The 17189-nt window shown below is 47.6% G+C and overlaps 1 protein-coding gene across 5 annotated transcripts in view; it reads right to left on the bottom strand.

Moving 5' to 3' along the window:
• Window positions 1-44: 44 nt before the first annotated feature.
• Mtmr3 (myotubularin related protein 3) overlaps window positions 45-17189 on the bottom strand; it is a 110993-nt gene continuing 93848 nt past the window's right edge. For 2 of the 5 annotated variants that reach the window (XM_029544969.1, XM_029544968.1), the window contains 11 exons: window positions 16462-16593; window positions 15887-15998; window positions 13240-13435; window positions 12286-12471; window positions 11474-11644; window positions 10131-10276; window positions 7694-9092; window positions 6349-6459; window positions 5834-5922; window positions 5160-5186; window positions 45-3421 (listed from right to left, as the gene is read on the bottom strand). In XM_029544969.1, the coding sequence (XP_029400829.1) occupies window positions 3250-3421; window positions 5160-5186; window positions 5834-5922; window positions 6349-6459; window positions 7694-9092; window positions 10131-10276; window positions 11474-11644; window positions 12286-12471; window positions 13240-13435; window positions 15887-15998; window positions 16462-16593 (2741 nt within the window). In that variant the 3' untranslated portion in view covers window positions 45-3249. The remainder of the gene's footprint in view (window positions 3422-5159; window positions 5187-5833; window positions 5923-6348; window positions 6460-7693; window positions 9093-10130; window positions 10277-11473; window positions 11645-12285; window positions 12472-13239; window positions 13436-15886; window positions 15999-16461; window positions 16594-17189) is intronic. The other 3 variants (XM_029544970.1, XM_029544971.1, XM_029544972.1) reach the window with 3 other exon arrangements.

The raw sequence follows: 17189 nt of genomic DNA, 5'->3' as shown, positions 1-17189 counted from the left end.
GAGAGAGAGAGAGAGAGAGAGAGAGAGAGAGAGAGAGAGAGAGAGAGAGACCTTGTTGATTCAGGTTACTGATGTTAAGAAATGTCCCAACACTGAGCCACCCCTAGCCTGATGTCTCAGGCTTCTAGGAAGCAAGTGTTCCAGGTCAGAGAGCTGTGACTCGAGGACTCATGCACCCAGGGAGCAGCAAGGGGTACAGTACAGGGGCAGCCTCGGGACTGGGAGTATCAGTGCAGGTGCACTGTAAGGATGAGAAAGCCAGATGGATGGGGGGTGGCCCCTGGGGACAGGAGCAGAACCTGGGGCCTCAAGAACCAGTGAAGGAATGGCATGGGAGTTGGCCTTCTAGGAAAACGAAGGGCAGGAAGACAAGAAGCTCTTCCGGAGGAAGAGACTTCAAGAACTTGCTTTTCAGGCTTAGGACCGGGGGAAAAGCCAAGTGCAGCTGGAAGAAGGACCCCGTGCCATCTGGTTGATGCTGTCTGTCACTTATCTCTGCATCCGATCCTTGAAGTGGTGAGGTTCCTGCCAGAAAAGCCAGCAGTGAGGCTTTGTGGCACTGTATTTACCAAGACTGAGTTGACAGAATGGTGCAGATAACAAATGTGCTTGTCACCAGGCACGACAATTTTGATCCCCAGATCACATATGGAAAGAGCAAACCGAATGCTAGATTGTCCTCTAATTGCCACACATGTGCCATGTCACAAACAACACATGCACATAAGTACATGCACATAAGCACATAATGAATGACTAAATCAATCACTACATGTAATACCTGAAATCACATGCTAGGGACTGGATGGATTACTATGGTTAGGAGCTCACTGCTCTTTGGTTGTTGAAAAATAAGTAAATGCTTAAAAAAATTCCAATGGCTGCTTTCCAGGTCTTAGCTGTGAGCTAGGTATAAACACCCAAGGTTCTAAGCACTTAAGAGGTTCTTAGCCCTAGGGCAGTCAGCTGCTGCTAGGCTCAGTGGCCTTACAAATAGCATGTGTGCCAGCCTGTGTTAAATGACAAGTTCCCATTTGAAAGGAAAGGAGACTCCAGGCTGGAGGTACACTGACTACTATGGATATGCAGTTGGTCCTTATGATGACCAGTGCTCTGCCCTCTCTCAGCCTGGCAGACCTCACAGGCAAATCCTTGAGAAAGTGGACTAGAGTGCCTGGGCATCCTGGGAGGTCCCTTTGCCAAGGTCTGGGCTGAAATGTGCAGTTTTCCTTTGCTTAAGGTCAAACTCCCAGCAGTTCCTCAAACCACTGCTCCTATGTCAGGGGAAAAGGGACAAAGAGAGTTTAAACTACAGGGCAAAGAATTAGAACTCGTTTGCAGATGCCACCGTGCGGACACTCAACTTTATTCACTTTATCTATATATTTAACAATTCTAAAGTATTTACTTCTTGCTTTGACAAAAAATGAAAAATATAGGAGCACTGACTCCTCTTTAGGAGAAAAGGGTTATATGTACAGCTACGGAGAGTTATGGTTCCTCCTTTACATACAAAGAAAATATTAATAAAAAAAGTGCTTCATTGATCAAAAAGGGCTAAGAGCTGCAAGCATTTATTCACACTGTACAACAGACCCAAGAAACCCGTATCATACCCTCTTGGCACCCGTCACTAGGAACTGCACAATCTTCAATTATGCCAACCTTTTCCCACCCCTACTCCAGACCAGAGAGAGCATGGAGCACTTCACCCTGTTTCACTAAGCTCGGCCTCTGCCTGACTTGCTCCCGGAGGGATGAGCAATACTCGATACTCCAGCCTTCCCTTCAGCAGACTAGGGAAGGCTTCTGGTTTCTTGCATCCATACTGAGGAACATGCAGAAGCCACCTTCCTGAGACACAGAAGGCCCATGGCCAGGTAACAGCGTCCAGAGGGGAGGGGCAAGGATATAGGCTAGGCTAGAACTGAGGTGTCTCCCAACTTCACCCTGCCCCCACACTATAATCTGCTCTGTTACCAGTTTGCAGCTCTTAGCAGAGCTAAGCATCACCCTTGGGGGGTGGGATGGTCACAAACACAGATGCCAACAATTCAAAGCACAAACCAAAACTGCTCTCCACCCTTCCCATGCCCACCTCCACCACAGAGAACTACTGGTTTAAGGCTCTTTTTGAACCACATCAAAGCTCACTGGGGAAAGGTACCCTGAATCTCCTCCAGGCCATGTCATTTTCTTAGAGCCCTACAATCATCAAGGGCTCTTCATTGATAGATAGCAGGAGTCAGACATGTGCCCACTCAGGCAGCCAGAAGCAGGACAAGGGACTCCTGGGTCCTTCCTGCTGTCCCAGAAGTAGAAAAGGAAGGCTGATTGTGTGGAGAGCTTTGGAACTGTGGGGATTCTGTCCCACAAGGGGAGATGCATGATTGGTTTGCTTTGGGAATAGGAGACTTGTGGAACCCTGAGTCTGGATTTCCCTGTGGTGGCTGAGGAAGAGATTGCTTGTAGAACTAGGACCCAGAGGGGGCTCCCAGGTGCCTCACTCAGTGTAGGCCTTGACCACTGCAGGAGGACACCGCTTTTTGGCCAGTCTGTACCTTTCGGTCTGGAAGCCCAGGAGGCAGAGAGAGCCCTACCCGATCTTGGTCATGCTAAAGTTGGGATCCACGTGGGCCAACACGTCAGCCATCTAGCCCCTCAGTTAACTCAAAAGCAGCACATACCTCTCGTTCCAAAGTGAGGCCTGGGGAGTAGCTCACTGTGTGCCTTCCTCCCAACGCCATCCTGCTTTTCGTCTGTGAGGTGGGACGGCCCTATCCCTCTCAGGAACAGTACTCTCTAGAAAAGGGCTTCCAGCCTCCCCAGCAGCAAAGGCTTGCCAGTCAACTCTGCCATAGTGGGATGTGAAGAATGGTTACTAATGTTAGGCTGGCTTTCTGTCCTGCTGTCTCAGGCCTTCATTCTGGCTCCTCCCACAGGGAAGCACTGAGTGATCTCACAGAATGACTGACAGCAAGCGGCTCAGCCTGGTAACCTCTGGGCTTCCATTAAAAAAAAAATTAAGACAACTGGGGTATTTTTCTTTTTAGAAGGCAAAGAAGAGGATGGAAGGGAAGGGGAGATGAAACAAAAATCAATTTACAATCCAGTGGTACATCCCAATCTCTGTACAGGTTGTTCCATGCCCCCATTCCAAAATGTATGGGCCTCTTGGACTGCCCAGGCTGTGTATGAGCCTGTTAAAAGAACAGCAGCATGGCCTCTGCTCCCCCAGGTCACTGAGCTTCAGTTTGAAGTGGCAGCAATAGGCTTATCCAGTTCAAGGTCAATGCTGGAGCTTGTGGGATGGAGGCTGCTATAGCAAGACTTGCACACTCGACTGGGTTCAAAGAGCTGCTGGCTAGGAACTGGAACCTTCTGGTTACAACAACTGGAGCAGAATACATTCCCACAATTCCTTGAGACAAGAAGAAAAAAAAAACATCATTAGTTTCAGCTGCTAGGTTTTTATGAGAGAAAAAAATAACTTCAGAGAGCAGCATTTGGTGTGTACCGTCTGGATGTGCTAGAAACACGTTCATTTCTCCAGGACAGGCCAGGAAAAAGCTCAATAGGAAGATAAGTCTACCTAGTGCAGTCATTTTCCCCTCTGGCCAAGGATGGCATGGGGCTGCCTCACCACTCTGACACAAGGCTGCCGGATGCATAGGAAGATGCTCAGGAGAGCTCTCTGTGGGCAAATGAGCCCTGCACTACAGCCAACTGCCAGCTCAGTGCTGAGTACTGACCCGGGAATGTACCCAGTGGCTGCACTAACCTTGGCACTGGCCATCTGGGTAGCCTGAGGTCAAAGGGAGACCAAAGTCAAGTGGAGACAGCCCGTGGGCCTCTCAAAGAAGAGAAGCAACTATGCTGCCCAGCTGGGGATGAGGAGCTCTGGCCTAATGGTCACTGCCTCGGGGGCAAGTTGGATGCAGACTGCTGTCAGCAGCATGCAAAGCCAGAAACCAAAGCAGCACATGACACATGCTCAGCGTGAAGAGGAGGTGGAAGGACGAGGCCATGGAGAAACACATGCATCCCTACTAGACAGTGGTCAGTCTGCTAGGGCTCACTGCCCTGCCCCATGCATCTCAAGGCTTCCTTCTCCTTTCTGCCCAAATCCCTAGTCCTTTGCATCTTTGCAACACAGGTCTGCCCATACATACCCTCCAGCCCTCACTCCATCATACACACACACACACACACACACATACACGGAAGGTAACCAACACAGGATTAAGTAATCCTACATTTGCTGAGCCCTGAAGTACAATCCAACCACTGGCCAGCTCAGCACAGGGAACCCCAAGGCACAGCTCTCCAGAGCTGAGAAGAGGGAGTTAACAGAAAGGCTGCCTCTGCACTAACCTCTCAGTCACACTCTGCAGAATACAGACCACACTGGGTAAGGAGCACTCAGACAGGAGGAGCAGACACTGAAGACCACATGAGACAAAGCAACAGTGGAGAAGGGAAGATGGGACACAGGACAACAGGACAGGGAACGAGAACACAAAGCCTTTTGTTTCTAGAATGTAGGAAACACTTTATACCTTTCTAAGAAGCATGAGTCAGGAAGAACTTGTGGTTACACGGGAAATCTTCTGAATGTCTGTACTTGTTAAACAGACCTGCTGAAGTTCAGCTTAAAAGCCTGATATGAGTTGGAACAATTAAGCTTTTCTATCTGACTTCCCTTGGTTGACCCTGAAAGACCTAAGTGGAATCTTCCACGCTAAGTAATTCTCTGTTCACTTCTGTCTCTATAAAATCACAACAAGCAAGTGATGCCATCTGACTTGAAAGTTACTACTATCATACTGGCGTCACTGAATAACTGTCACCTCTCCTTGACAAAAAAAGCTCTGAAGCCCACTGGCCTTCCCCAAAGACGAGCCCTGGAGGAGCATCCCTTCTCATCAGGAGCCTCAGAGCCCAGTTGGCCTGTACAGTGCAGAGGGGAGCACTTGGCTGCAGCAGACATACCCCTGGCAGTTTCTTTCATCAGCTGCTATGGATCTCCCATGCCCACCTGCCTGCCTAAATTCACCCTTTCAAGGCCCAATGCGTGCAGAAAAGGGAATGGCAGCATTAGTGTGGAGAAGTTACTGTGGGTGTGCAGACATCACAGACAAGTTGTTGTAAATGCTCACCACGTTTGATCAACACGGTCAGTATCCCTGCAAGGAGGGGAGAAAGAGCTCAGAGAAGCCACTTGGTCTAGGGGTGCAGGGTGGGGGAGACCCATGGTCCTAAGAGTGTCATCTGTCTACAAAGAGATTTTTCCATCACTTTCAATACAGTCTCACTTCTACAAGTGGGCCATTGTGTGATTCTGATAAACTTCCTATTCTAGGAACACCGAACCAGAGAGTCACTACCCCAGCCAGGGCAAAGCAGCCTTAGTGACTCACTCCCCAACCCAGGAAAAAGAAATTGGTAGCAACAAGGACTGGAGACCGTCCTCAGCTGTGTCTACGGTTCCCAGCAGCACCGGGAGCAGGGAGTAGGAAGGAGTAGGAAAACCAGGCCCCCGCCTATGCTTCACTCAAAGTAGCCATGACCAATTTTATGCTGGAAATAAGAAATGAAGATCTGCATGGTAGCTGTTAACCACCAATCTGGGAAACGAAACAAAGTATGTCCACATTTCAAAATGTAATGGTCATCACTGAATTGGAAAAGAGTCCCCAAATACAGTTCTAGAAGAACCAATTTCAGAGGCACAGAAACACAATCCCAGGGCAGCTCATCCAGAGCACGGCTCGTGAGATGCCCAAGTTCAGATCCTGTAACCCATCCCACCCTAAAAGCCACCCAGAGGCACCTGCAGTGGTGTTTCCTACTGGCGAGCCAGAAGGCACTGTCACAGGCATAGCAGTGGGCAGCCAGGTGGTCAGGTAGCCAACGAGTCATCTGTAAAACACATGGGACCAAGTTAGTAACAAGAGGTGGACCAGTCAGCTGAAGTCAACAGAGCCACACCAGGGGAGCAAGAGCCACAAGGACTCCATGTGCTCCAGCAGTACCAGCCCAGCAGGCCTGCTAACAGTATAAAGGTGTCCAAATTGTTTGCCTGGAGGAGGCGCCAACCTTCTGACACAAATTGGCCCAGTGGCACCCTGGGTTGTTATGAGAGCTGGCAGAGGCAATGGAGAGAAAGGGCCAGCTCCCTGATGTCCCTGTCTTACAACTGATGGATGTGGGTTTTCAGAAGCTGAGGTGCGGAGGCTGAAGACTGTCTGTGAGTTCTTCCTTGGTCAGTGGCATGGGGAGGGGCTGGAATGGAAAACTGTAGGACACCTGTGTGGTTGGCACGCAGAGCAGGGGCTGAGCCTGTACCTCTGTGTCCTGTTTATCCACCTGCTCCCAGCTGGCTTCAGAGAAAATCTCTGTGCTGCAGCGAGACAAACAGTTCTGATCCAGATTGCTTTCCGAGTCGGGGATTGAAGTCTGTTGGCAAACAAACACAGCTGAACGGAGTGAACCTGTCTCCTCCCAAAGGAGGAGCAGAGCACTGGGGTGGGTCTCTGGGCAGGCCTGAGCTAAAGTGGCAAATGTGCAGTCACACTAGCCATCCAGACTTAGGCTGGCCAGGTGCAGAGGGGCTGCACTCAGAAGGACACATGGATTCTGCAAGTGACATGGTGTGGAAAGATGGGTCTAAGGGACCAGGAAGCCACTACTGAGTTGGAGGGAGAAGGAGTTCCCTGTGCCAGCTGTTCTCGTGGGCCTGGGGATCCAGTCCAGCACCGAATGAAAACAGTGACTTGAGTGTGCCCTCCTTTCTTCTGAGGGACTCTTTGGGATAATGAGAAACCAGTATTTAGTATGAAAAAAAAGCCAAAACTTCCTTTGGTTGGAAAGTCACTGGATCTGGGATGATTACTCCAGAACCTGCCTTACACTGTCAGACCCATCAAAGAAGAAAGCCCCTCTGGGGGCCCAGGAACCCTGGTACCCTCATTTCTAGCCACCAAGTCTCATCAGTACTGAGTCCTCAACAATGCTTTAAAAACAAACAAAGATCAACCCCTTCTCTCCATTTCTCTTGCCAGCACCTGCCACAGAGTGGGTACAAACACTTGTTCAAAGAGAGCAAAGCAAGGCTCTCAACACTCCCAAAGTCTGGGAAAGCAGGCAGCTCACTAGTGACTCAGGCAGGACAAACACTCCGATAACAGAACCAGCACTGCTCTATCAATGCCATTCTCAACAGGTGTATAAGCCCCTCTAAACATACACATTTTATTTCAGGGTAGAGTGAACTGAGATAGGCTCTCACTTTGTTGTCCAGGTTAGACCAGAACTCACTATACAGCTCAGACTAACCTCAAACCTGTAGAAATGCTCTGCCTCAGCCTCCCTTGATTACAGGCATGAGCCACAAAGCCTGGCTGACACAGGACCCTCTCTGCGGAGACTCGATCCCTGTGTCATGCATATTAACTCACCTCTTTCTCTTAACTGCCTACAAGGGAATAAGAAGACAGCTCAGCAGAAAAGAGGCAGACTGCTTTCTCCACGGCCAAGGCCAACACCCAAACAATCTCTCTCAACATTAAGACCTTTCTAATCCTTTCAGAAATCTGTTTCAATAACCACGCACTGGGTGCAAAGGGTTATCTTGCTGGCCTCTGTGTGCCGTCTCCTTGGAGAGGCTCAAAGGAACCATGACCTAGCTTACCACTTCATCTCCAAAGTCTCCATTGAAGCGCAGAGAGCCGGTCAGGTACTGGCTCTCCAGGCGACTCTTCAACTCCTGGACTTGTTTCTTCAAGGTCTCCACTTCCTGCTGGTGGCCAGATTCTATCTGTCGCAGGCGCTGTTGGATTGTGTCCGTGTACACAGGCATGCCATCGTCATCCAGGTGGCTGCGGGAAGGCTGGTCAGGGCTGCTGGTCGTGGATGGCCTCCCTGAGTGGCTATTCAGCCACTTGTGGGGCAAGTTCCTTGAGTACAAGTGAGCAGAGCCACAGCTTGTGGCAGACAGCTGGTGGCTCAGTGAGTCCTTGCTCTTCCCAGCCTCCCCATTGGCACAATGCCCATTGGGTGTGGGGTACTTCTGAAGGGTGTCAAACCCTGCAGGCTGTTCTGAGGCCTTGTTTTCAGTCTCTAGGGCACCGTTGCACACAATTCCCTGTCTACACTTATCTAACGGCAAGGCACAAGGAGCCTGCATCAGGCTAAGGGTGTTGCCAGGGGGTGAAGTCCTGTGTAGCACAGAGTCCCATTGGGGCCTCTCAGCAGACCTGGGCTCTGGTGCTACAGGAAGCATGTCCTTGCCACTGAATCTACCACTGCTTACCGGGCAAGGTCTGTGATGGAGCTGGGGCCTACTTTCTGACTTCACCTTATCTTCTAGTAACATATGCACGGAGTTGTTCATGTGTGGTCCTCTTGTCTCAAATGGGACTTGGGAAGGCAGCAGAGAACTAGACTGTAAGGTACCAAGGCCAACTTTTGCATCTACTGGGACAGCAGGAGCTATATTCTCCCTGTCCTTTGCAATATTCTCTACTTGAGGCTGTTCTACAGGGACCTCCTGGGAGTCCTCTCCCCTGAGAGGAGGTTGGAGTGAACTAGAGAGAACATCATGCCCATCCTGATGTTCAGGAATACCCTGGGAGAACAAAGACAGGCTGGGGCCTAGATGGCTTCTTAAAGCAGCACCATCCAGCTGTGGTTCTTGGTAAAGTACAACGGGGCCCTCGGCTGCCATCCTACTTTCTTTTGCTAAGGGTGGCTCCTCTTTGACCTCTGGCACCTCAGTGTGCTCCCTGTGGGCAGGCTCTTCTACCCCACTCTCCTCTTTGGTGGCCTCTTGCAAAATGTTCTCCATTTGCCCTTCAGCCACACCGGCTGCCACAGACAGCTCAGCACCTCCGAGCAGCCTGCTGGGCTTGCGCAGGCTGTCCATAGCAGGCACCTCTTCCCCAGTGCTGGCAAAGCTGCTCAGCTCCAGCGAGCGCCCGTGCTCCTGCCACTTCTCATTCAGGCTGGGGTCACTGCTGCGCCGGCTGGCCAGTGGCACCATGTTTTCGCAGGTTGTAGTCAGATTGTCAAATGATCTAGTCTTGGGTAGCCTAAAAGAAAAGGGTTTAGGGAAAATGAGAATCTTAGAGGCGATTTAGAGTGCGGCCCCAGAGGACAACCCAAGGTTTTCCGTAAGCTACTGTTTCACAACTGGGCCATCGCAGCCACATCTCTGAAATGAGGCTCAGACTCCTAGAGTGGCACGGATCTCCACAGGTACTGCCTGAACTTCCTCACTACCAGTCCCCACCCCCAAATAAGCTAACAGCATATATTATTTCTAAAAGGCATCCTTTTACGTTTTCCTCTCTTTATTTTTTTGCTTTTTCAGACAGGGACACATGTATTCCAGGTTGGCCTCACACTCTCTATATGGCCAAGCAATGACCATGAACTCCTGATCCTTCTGCCTCTACCACCAATGCGCTGGCAGTACAGGAATGTGTCACCAGGCCAGGTTGTGTCACCAGGCCAGGTTATGCAAAACTGGGGCTCAACCCAGAGCTTCCTGCATCTGCAGCCTTCACGAGGCATTCCTTGCAATGGTCTACGCCTCTCAAGTAGTGGCAAAGGAACTTGCTGGTCCTTTGTACTAACCATTTTAACTTCATTTATTATCTCAGTTCATTTATTAGCTCTCACTCTGATCTGAATAAAGCTTATTCGCAAGTGGCAAAATCAGTTTCTCTCATCTTAAAGCATCTGACTTTCAAGCTTCAGAAGACTAACCAGGGCAGGGAGCAGGGTGTGAACAAACCAGAGTGCACAAAGACTCCACAGATGGGCTCCACTACCAAAAAACCACTCAGTGCAGGTGGCAGAATAATGTAGGGACAGGTCCAATTCATTTTCAGAAATAAGGCTTACTCTCCTTCTTAAGAAGCTAAACTTCAGCCAGATGTTGTGGTTCAGGCCAGTAAATCGAACACGCACATCACTGTAAGTCTAAGGTCAGCCTTGGAGGCAGGGAAGGGAGGGAGAAGAAGGGGGAGAAGAATGGAAGAAGGGAGGAGAGAGGGAATACCACCACTAAAGAGAGAATAGTACCATTTAGGACTTAGGACTTGTGGCATCAGCTTTGGGCTCACCGGCTCAGTGGGGGCTCATCAGGGCTGGTGCCTGGGACTGGGTATGGTGCACAGCTGTCATCTGTGGGGGTAGACGGGGATGGGCAGGGAAGGTACACTGCGCTCCACAGCATCAGATTCCGCACATGGCACACGGGGTAGAGCACCTGAGGAGAGGGTGGGGAGGACACAGGTTTATGCATGTCCCAGTAAATCTCTTGGAAATGCTTGGAATTACAGAGCAATAATGAACACACCTAGGTGGGCCACTCAACACAGCTGGGTCACAGATCAACAAGGAGGTGGCACTGGTAAATGAAGGTCTATCTCCCAAGAGGATAGATATAGACCCAGGGTTTCTGTCGACCAATACTCTTTACTTAAAAGCCTCTCGTGAGCATGAAAATCTAATGGGTCCTTTAAAGGCCGACTTCTTATTATCTCAGGTGGTCTCTACTGAATGACAGGCTTCCATCAGCCTGATTTACGGAGTAAGAATTGTTCTGTTATGCGGTAAATGTGTCTGTTTCCCTAAAGCTTGGCTTCAGTGAAAGCTGTCAAATCTATTGTATAGAATTCCTTAAATTAATCATGTGAAAATAAGGGTATTTCCCTACCTCTTACTGCCACTTTCCCAGCAGGCACAACGAAGGGAAGGAGAGATACTGTTAAGTCTTTTCTCCTAACTACTTAACTGTGATTACAAGTGTATTAATTGCCCAGCAATGTAGTACAACCTCTGATTAGCCTGCATGCTAAGGGTTAAACAGCATTCGACAAAGGGAACACCAATACATTTTGGTACACAGAGACTGTCTCTCTCTCTCTCTCTCTGGTTAGCAGAAGGCATTCTTTTGAAGGAACAAAGTGTTAAAAGGCCTGGCAGCTCTTGTGTGAAGAAAATCACAGACAGACAGATACATGCCAACAGCAAAAAGAATTTTGTGTTGAGACAGAGTTGAGTGGGTCCCATTGCCTGGTTCATGGGAGAGTAGCAGGAACCTGCTGGCTGACACTTCTTAGCCATTCAAGGCATCTGAAAGAAGGAACCTTAATGTCTTTTCCTCCAGAGAGTGGAAACGTGTCAGGACTACGCTGAGCACTAGTGGAAGTACAGGCAATGATTCACGACAAAGGAAGGATGTGTTTTACACCAAACCACCTTGAACCTGAGTTGTCATGGACAGGCTAGAGCATTGTCAAAGCACAGGCTTACATAGACAGAATGGTGGAAAATGGAAAAGTGGAACCGGTACCTTGAAACAGCTGACACGTTTTCACAAAAACAAGCACTATTCAAACCAGCTCCCATATGCGCCCCACCCTCAAACTCTGATCACAGAGACAGGCTAAAGGGTACATACGGCTTCTGACTGAGATGAATACAGTAGGTTTTTGAAAGCCTTGTTGCCTGCTCGAAGAAGCGACCACACAGAGCATGTCCGTTCCTGAGTCTGCTTTTCCCCTCTCTCTTTGGCGTTGTTGCACAGGAATGTTCCAAAGAGACAGGAATAGGTATGCTGTACCAGTTTCACCTGCAAAATTCCATCAGGCAAAATCATACAGTGGGGTACATGGTCTCAGAAAGGAGCTCAACCCAACTGAACAATTCACCATGACATCCCTGAGAACACTTCAGCTCACTCAGGGATGTAGGTTGTATGTGCATAGGCAGCTATGGCACCTCCTCTTCACAGTTACCAATTGCCTGACCCCAACCACCAGCACTCCCATGTCAAAGACATACTAATGCAAGAAGCATAGTGCAGAAATGCTGAGCCAGTCAGAAATAAGGGGATGGAAGCTGGAGGACTCAAACAGGAAGAGGACATCTTTCATCAAAGGAGTGGGCGGGAGCAGAAAACATGGCAGACAGCATCAGTAGAGATTGGAGGGGAGCACGGCAGATTCAGATAGTTTCTATCTCTAACTACTTTTTAGACCATACACTTTAGAAGCCAACTCTATGTTTACAGAGGAAAACCTGGTGTGGCTAGATTCACTGAGTGAAAAATAAAATGCCAATTAACTGCTGTTGCTTTTAAATAAAGCAGTCACTCCTTAATCAATTTGAAAAGTGCATAGTTTTAGGTAAAAATGGCCCCTAACACTTGTATTAGCATCCCTCTAGGTGTATATGGGTCCCAAAATGTAGAATCATTAAGTCCAAACTCACAAGGAATGCTTCATTGAACTCAAAAGAGCAAGGGAATTGCCTCTGAAGTTGATGAACACAGTCCAGCCATTGTAGAAACACTGGACAACGCTCATTCAGATCATCTGAGTTCTCCCCGTGACCACACCGGTCAGCAAACTTATGGCCAAAGTCCAGCCACTCCATCTCCACAAGGACTTGGAAACCCTGCAGAGAGGCACCGAGGAGAGATCACTTGTGCAATACTGTCTCACCCGTGACATCCTAAGCTCCATGTCATCAACAGCCAATCTCTGGCATAGGCTCAGAGCCAAAGGCTCTCTCCCTAATGGTTCACACATTTTTACACTAATGCCACAAATGCCTCAATTTACCAACTCTATTCAGGATCCAGCTAAAGGACACTGACTATCTATCTATCTATCTATCTATCTATCTATCTATCTATCTATCTATCTATCTATCTGTGTAGTCACTCTCATTTACTACACAAGTGCTACCTGCCTACCCAAATTTCTCTTTTACTAATTTTCACTTTTGATGTTATATTTATAAAGCCATATTTGTAAAAATTCTTCCCCAGCAGCAATTTTTATAAATATTTGTACTTTATGTCACTTTATGCTTTTGTTCTTCTATATTTAACCCAACAATGGTTATTTCAGGGCAGATGTTTCTCCAGAACGCCATGCAGTTCTGTCTAAACATACTATCATAAGCATGTTCTCTTAAGCCCATTTTTTCTGAAGTAGACAAAATCTTTCCAAGTAGAGAAGCTGCAAAGGAAACATTTCTGTATCCGCAATGCCTGTCACTAACCATAAGACTAGTCATATAGCTCTAAGTGATGGATGCATGATTACAACAAAGTACACTTTCTGTAGACTTAACTTTCATCCCAAAATTGACATACAACCTTCCTAAGGGTTCCCCAACCTACCCTGAAACCCTCTTCCCTCCCTCAGACACACTTACCTCTATGGTTCGGTAATAAGGGTCAAGTAGGAGCTTAGCTAGGGCCACAATCTGGGGAGTCCGATCCCAGCCATCTGAGCAGTGCACCAGCACTGGTCGCTGATCACGGTCCACAGCATGCACCACAAGAAGTGCCGACTTCAGAAGCACAGACAGGTGATGGAGCCACTTTGTACTTTCAAGAGCAGAAAGCCAACTATATACAAAAAGGGAAGATAAGGAAATACTGATTTATATGATTTTATGGCATCATGTCCAATGCCTGCCAAATTAAGAAGCATTTCCACAAGACCTTTGTTTCTAAAGTGATTTTTAAAAAGTCTATTCATAAAGAATGTCAAGGTGAGATTCAAGCTCCACAATCAAGAGAAGCCCGTTTTAGGGAAAAACAAACTAAAAATCAACAGCAACCAAAAACCCCTGTAATTAACAATGCTACACTGTACCTGGAATTTAGTTTTAATTTTTAACTGTGTGTAAGGAAGTGGTGTATTGTGAGGACACCAGAAGAGGGTATCAGAGCCCCTAGGGCTAGAGTTACAGGTGGCTGTGAGCAGCAAAATGTGGGTGCTAGGAACCAAACTGCAAAAGCTGTATGTGCTCCTAATCACTGAGCCATCTCTCCAGTACCCTAACCTCACTCCCCCTCCCCTCTTTTTGTCCCCCCCCAAATATGCTGGGAATAAAATCCAGGGTCTCTCTCACACTTGCTAGTTAAGTGTTCTACCACCGAGCTATGCCCCAGCCACTGGTTCTGATACACACACAAGTACATTGCTCCCCCCACCCCACATTTAATGAATTTGAGGCAGGAGTCTTGCTATGCAACCCAAGAACTGATCTGGAACTCAGTTCTCCTGGATTAGCCTCCAAGTGCTGGAGTGTACCACATCTAGCTCTTCAAAGATAATCTCAGCACTCTGGAGGCAGAAGTAGACAGACCTCTGTGAGTTAGAGGCCAGCTTTATTTATAAAGCGAGTCCAGGAGAAGCCCTGTCTTGAAAAACCAATGGAACACTCAGCACTCAGGAGGCAGAGGAAGGTGGAGCTCTGTGAGTTCAAGGCCAGCTTGATCTGGAGTGTGTTCCAGGTCAGTCAAAGATACATGGTAAGACCCTATATAGAAAAGAGAAGAGCCGGGCGGTGGTGGCGCATGCCTTTAATCCCAGCACTCGGGAGGCAGAGGCAGGCGGATTTCTGAGTTCGAGGCCAGCCTGGTCTACAGAGTGAGTTCCAGGACAGCCAGGGCTANACAGAGAAACCCTGTCTNGAAAAACCAAAAAAAAAAAAAAAAAAAAAAAAGAGAGAAGAAAGGAGGGGAGGGGGAGAGGGGGAGAGGGGAGAAGAGAAAGTTGCCTTGGTCTCGATGTCTTTTTTTTCTTTAAAGATTTAATTTATTTTATGTATATGAGTACACTGTAGCTGTCTTCAAACACACCAGAAGAAGGCATTAGATCTTGTTACAGATGACTATGACCCACCATGTGGTTGCTGGGATTTGAACTCAGGACCTCTGGAAGAGTAGTCAGTGATTAACCACTAAGCCATCTCTCCAGCCCAGTTTGATGTCTTTTTACAGCAAGAGGACAGTGACTAAGAGTCAGACACTGCTTCATCCCCAGGGCTGACTGCTGCTATGTACCACAGTGGCACTCATACTTTGGCAATAACCAACAGAGAAAGGAGGGAGCCCATTAAAAACAAGAGTTTGCTGCTTCTGTTCTAAGGACTGAGATATATTATGTGCTGCACATCCTAAACCCCGTGACAGAACTGTGTTACAAATGTACCAGTGAGGCTGGGTACCCTACACAAAAAACTACAGGTCAACTAAGGAATAACTAGATTGGGAAGAGCCTCCAAATTGATTATCCAATACCAAGTGATTAGCCCTGAAAAAAAAAATAAGAGTAACATTATATGGACTGAACAGATAATATTTATATACTTAGAAATATGCACACACATTTTAGGGATATGTGAAGATGTGTCTCTTCTTTGCCTGCCTAAGGCACCTTCTGATTGGTCAAAATGAAAAAAATCTGATGGCCAATAAGGTGAGGCAGGATTAGAAAGTGGGACATTAGCAGAGAGAAGAACTCTAGCATAGAGTTCAGGCACAGGAGTTTTCTCCATCAGGACTTGGAGGAAATCGGACGTATGAAACTGAGGAGAAGTAACCAGCCATGTGGCAGACACAGAATAGAATAAACAGGATAATTACTTATGGGCTAACTGGGAAACAAAGTAGGCATTTATTAGTAAATGATAAGCCTCTGAGTTGTTATTTGGGAACTGGGGCAGACATAGAAAGCCTGAATAGCTACACACATAACAGGAGTGGAGGGAAAGGGGAGGGGAAAAATGATGTAATTATATTTTAATTTCAAAAATAAATTAAAAAAAAAAAAAACCCACAAACTCTGCAAAGGAGCTGGACTATTTTTCTACAGCTGATGTTCTATGCTGTAGGAAAAATCCAGCTTCTAGGCCAAGAAGAATATCCACAGGGACCAAAAGTATAACTAAGGTTCACTAACAAACAGAAGATACCTCTAAACTCATTTAAAACCAAACCAAACCAAACAAAACCCAGCAATACAGCGGCAACAACAAAAGAAGCATACAAATTAAAGCCAAGCCTTACTTTCCAGGATCTGGCATCTGTGTACACAGCAGTCGCAGAGACTGGAAACTCCTCCGGATAGAATGTATGTTTGCCATTCCCATAAACACAACTTCACAGTTAGGATAATACTCTGTAGAAAAAAAACAATTAAAAGAACCCACAATACATTCAATTTACGGATCACAGCAGCAAATGTAAAAGCAGCAAAGTGGCAGCACTCAAACCGCAGGGCCACAGCAGATTCAGAAAGGGCTTAGTACTAGAACTCTGCATTTACTGCCTCAGTTTGACCCTGCTTTTCTAAAAAGTCTGTGGGAGTGGCAGGAAGCTAGTGATTCATGTATGTACTGTGAGGTGAGAGGCAACAGACGGAGAAACAGAGCCTCTACAGACCTGTGCGCAGAGATCAGCTTTCCTATCCTTCAGGCTGACACACAGCCAAAGCGCACAAATGTCAAGGATCCAGAGAGACGCCCTAGCTTTCTGGATGCAGAGCGAAGATCGTGCTTTGCCATTTACTGTAACTGAAGCCTCGGCTGTAAGTGAGCTGCACTGACAAGGACAGATGATGCAGGGACAGACTATCCACCCACCTGGGCACTCACAGCCTCCTCCTTTGGCTCTATTTGCCACAGCTGCTGCATAGGAGCGAGCGTCCAAGATCAAAAGCTTCTGGGGTTGGAGAGCTAAACTCTCTGCTCCTGACGGGTTTGACAGAGAGGAATCTGCAGACATAAGAAGGGGTAAGAACTAAGCAAACCTGGCTCTCCTAGAACTGTGAATATCTAGTACCAGAGGCGCGTATTACAGTAAAAACAGAGCAAAATGAACTCCAATCAATGAAGCCGCCTAGCCAGACCCTGGTACTTGCCTTCAGTGTACCCTCTGTTTGCCTCTCGAAATTGATAATTGATTTATTTTCCAAAACCAATTCCCAAAGCACATTAGATGAAATTCCCACTTCACCTAATGTCTTACCCCCATTTCTACCCCTGTAGTCCTTTCATAAAAGCAGGTATTTTTCTCCACAGACTGGAGACAACCCACATCCTCATCCAAACACTTCATTCTTGTCACAATGGCAAGGAAGACACACTAGGTTTGAAACAAAAGATCTTCCAGTGCTCTGTCAAGACCTGTCCCTCCTCAAACAAACTCACTGAATTCTCTTATAAAAGTAACTTTAGAGCCAGGCATGGTGGCGCATGCCTTTAATCCCAGCACTTGGGAGGCAGAGGCAGGTGGATTTCTGAGTTCGAGGCCAGCCTGCTCTACATAGTGAGTTCCAGGATAGCCAAGATACACAGAGAAACCCTGTCTC

Source organism: Mus pahari, chromosome 13, assembly GCF_900095145.1.
Source record: "Mus pahari chromosome 13, PAHARI_EIJ_v1.1, whole genome shotgun sequence".
Lineage (NCBI taxonomy): Eukaryota > Metazoa > Chordata > Mammalia > Rodentia > Muridae > Mus > Mus pahari.
Note: the sequence above shows the minus strand (reverse complement) of the source record. Positions and strands in the feature narration are given on the sequence as shown.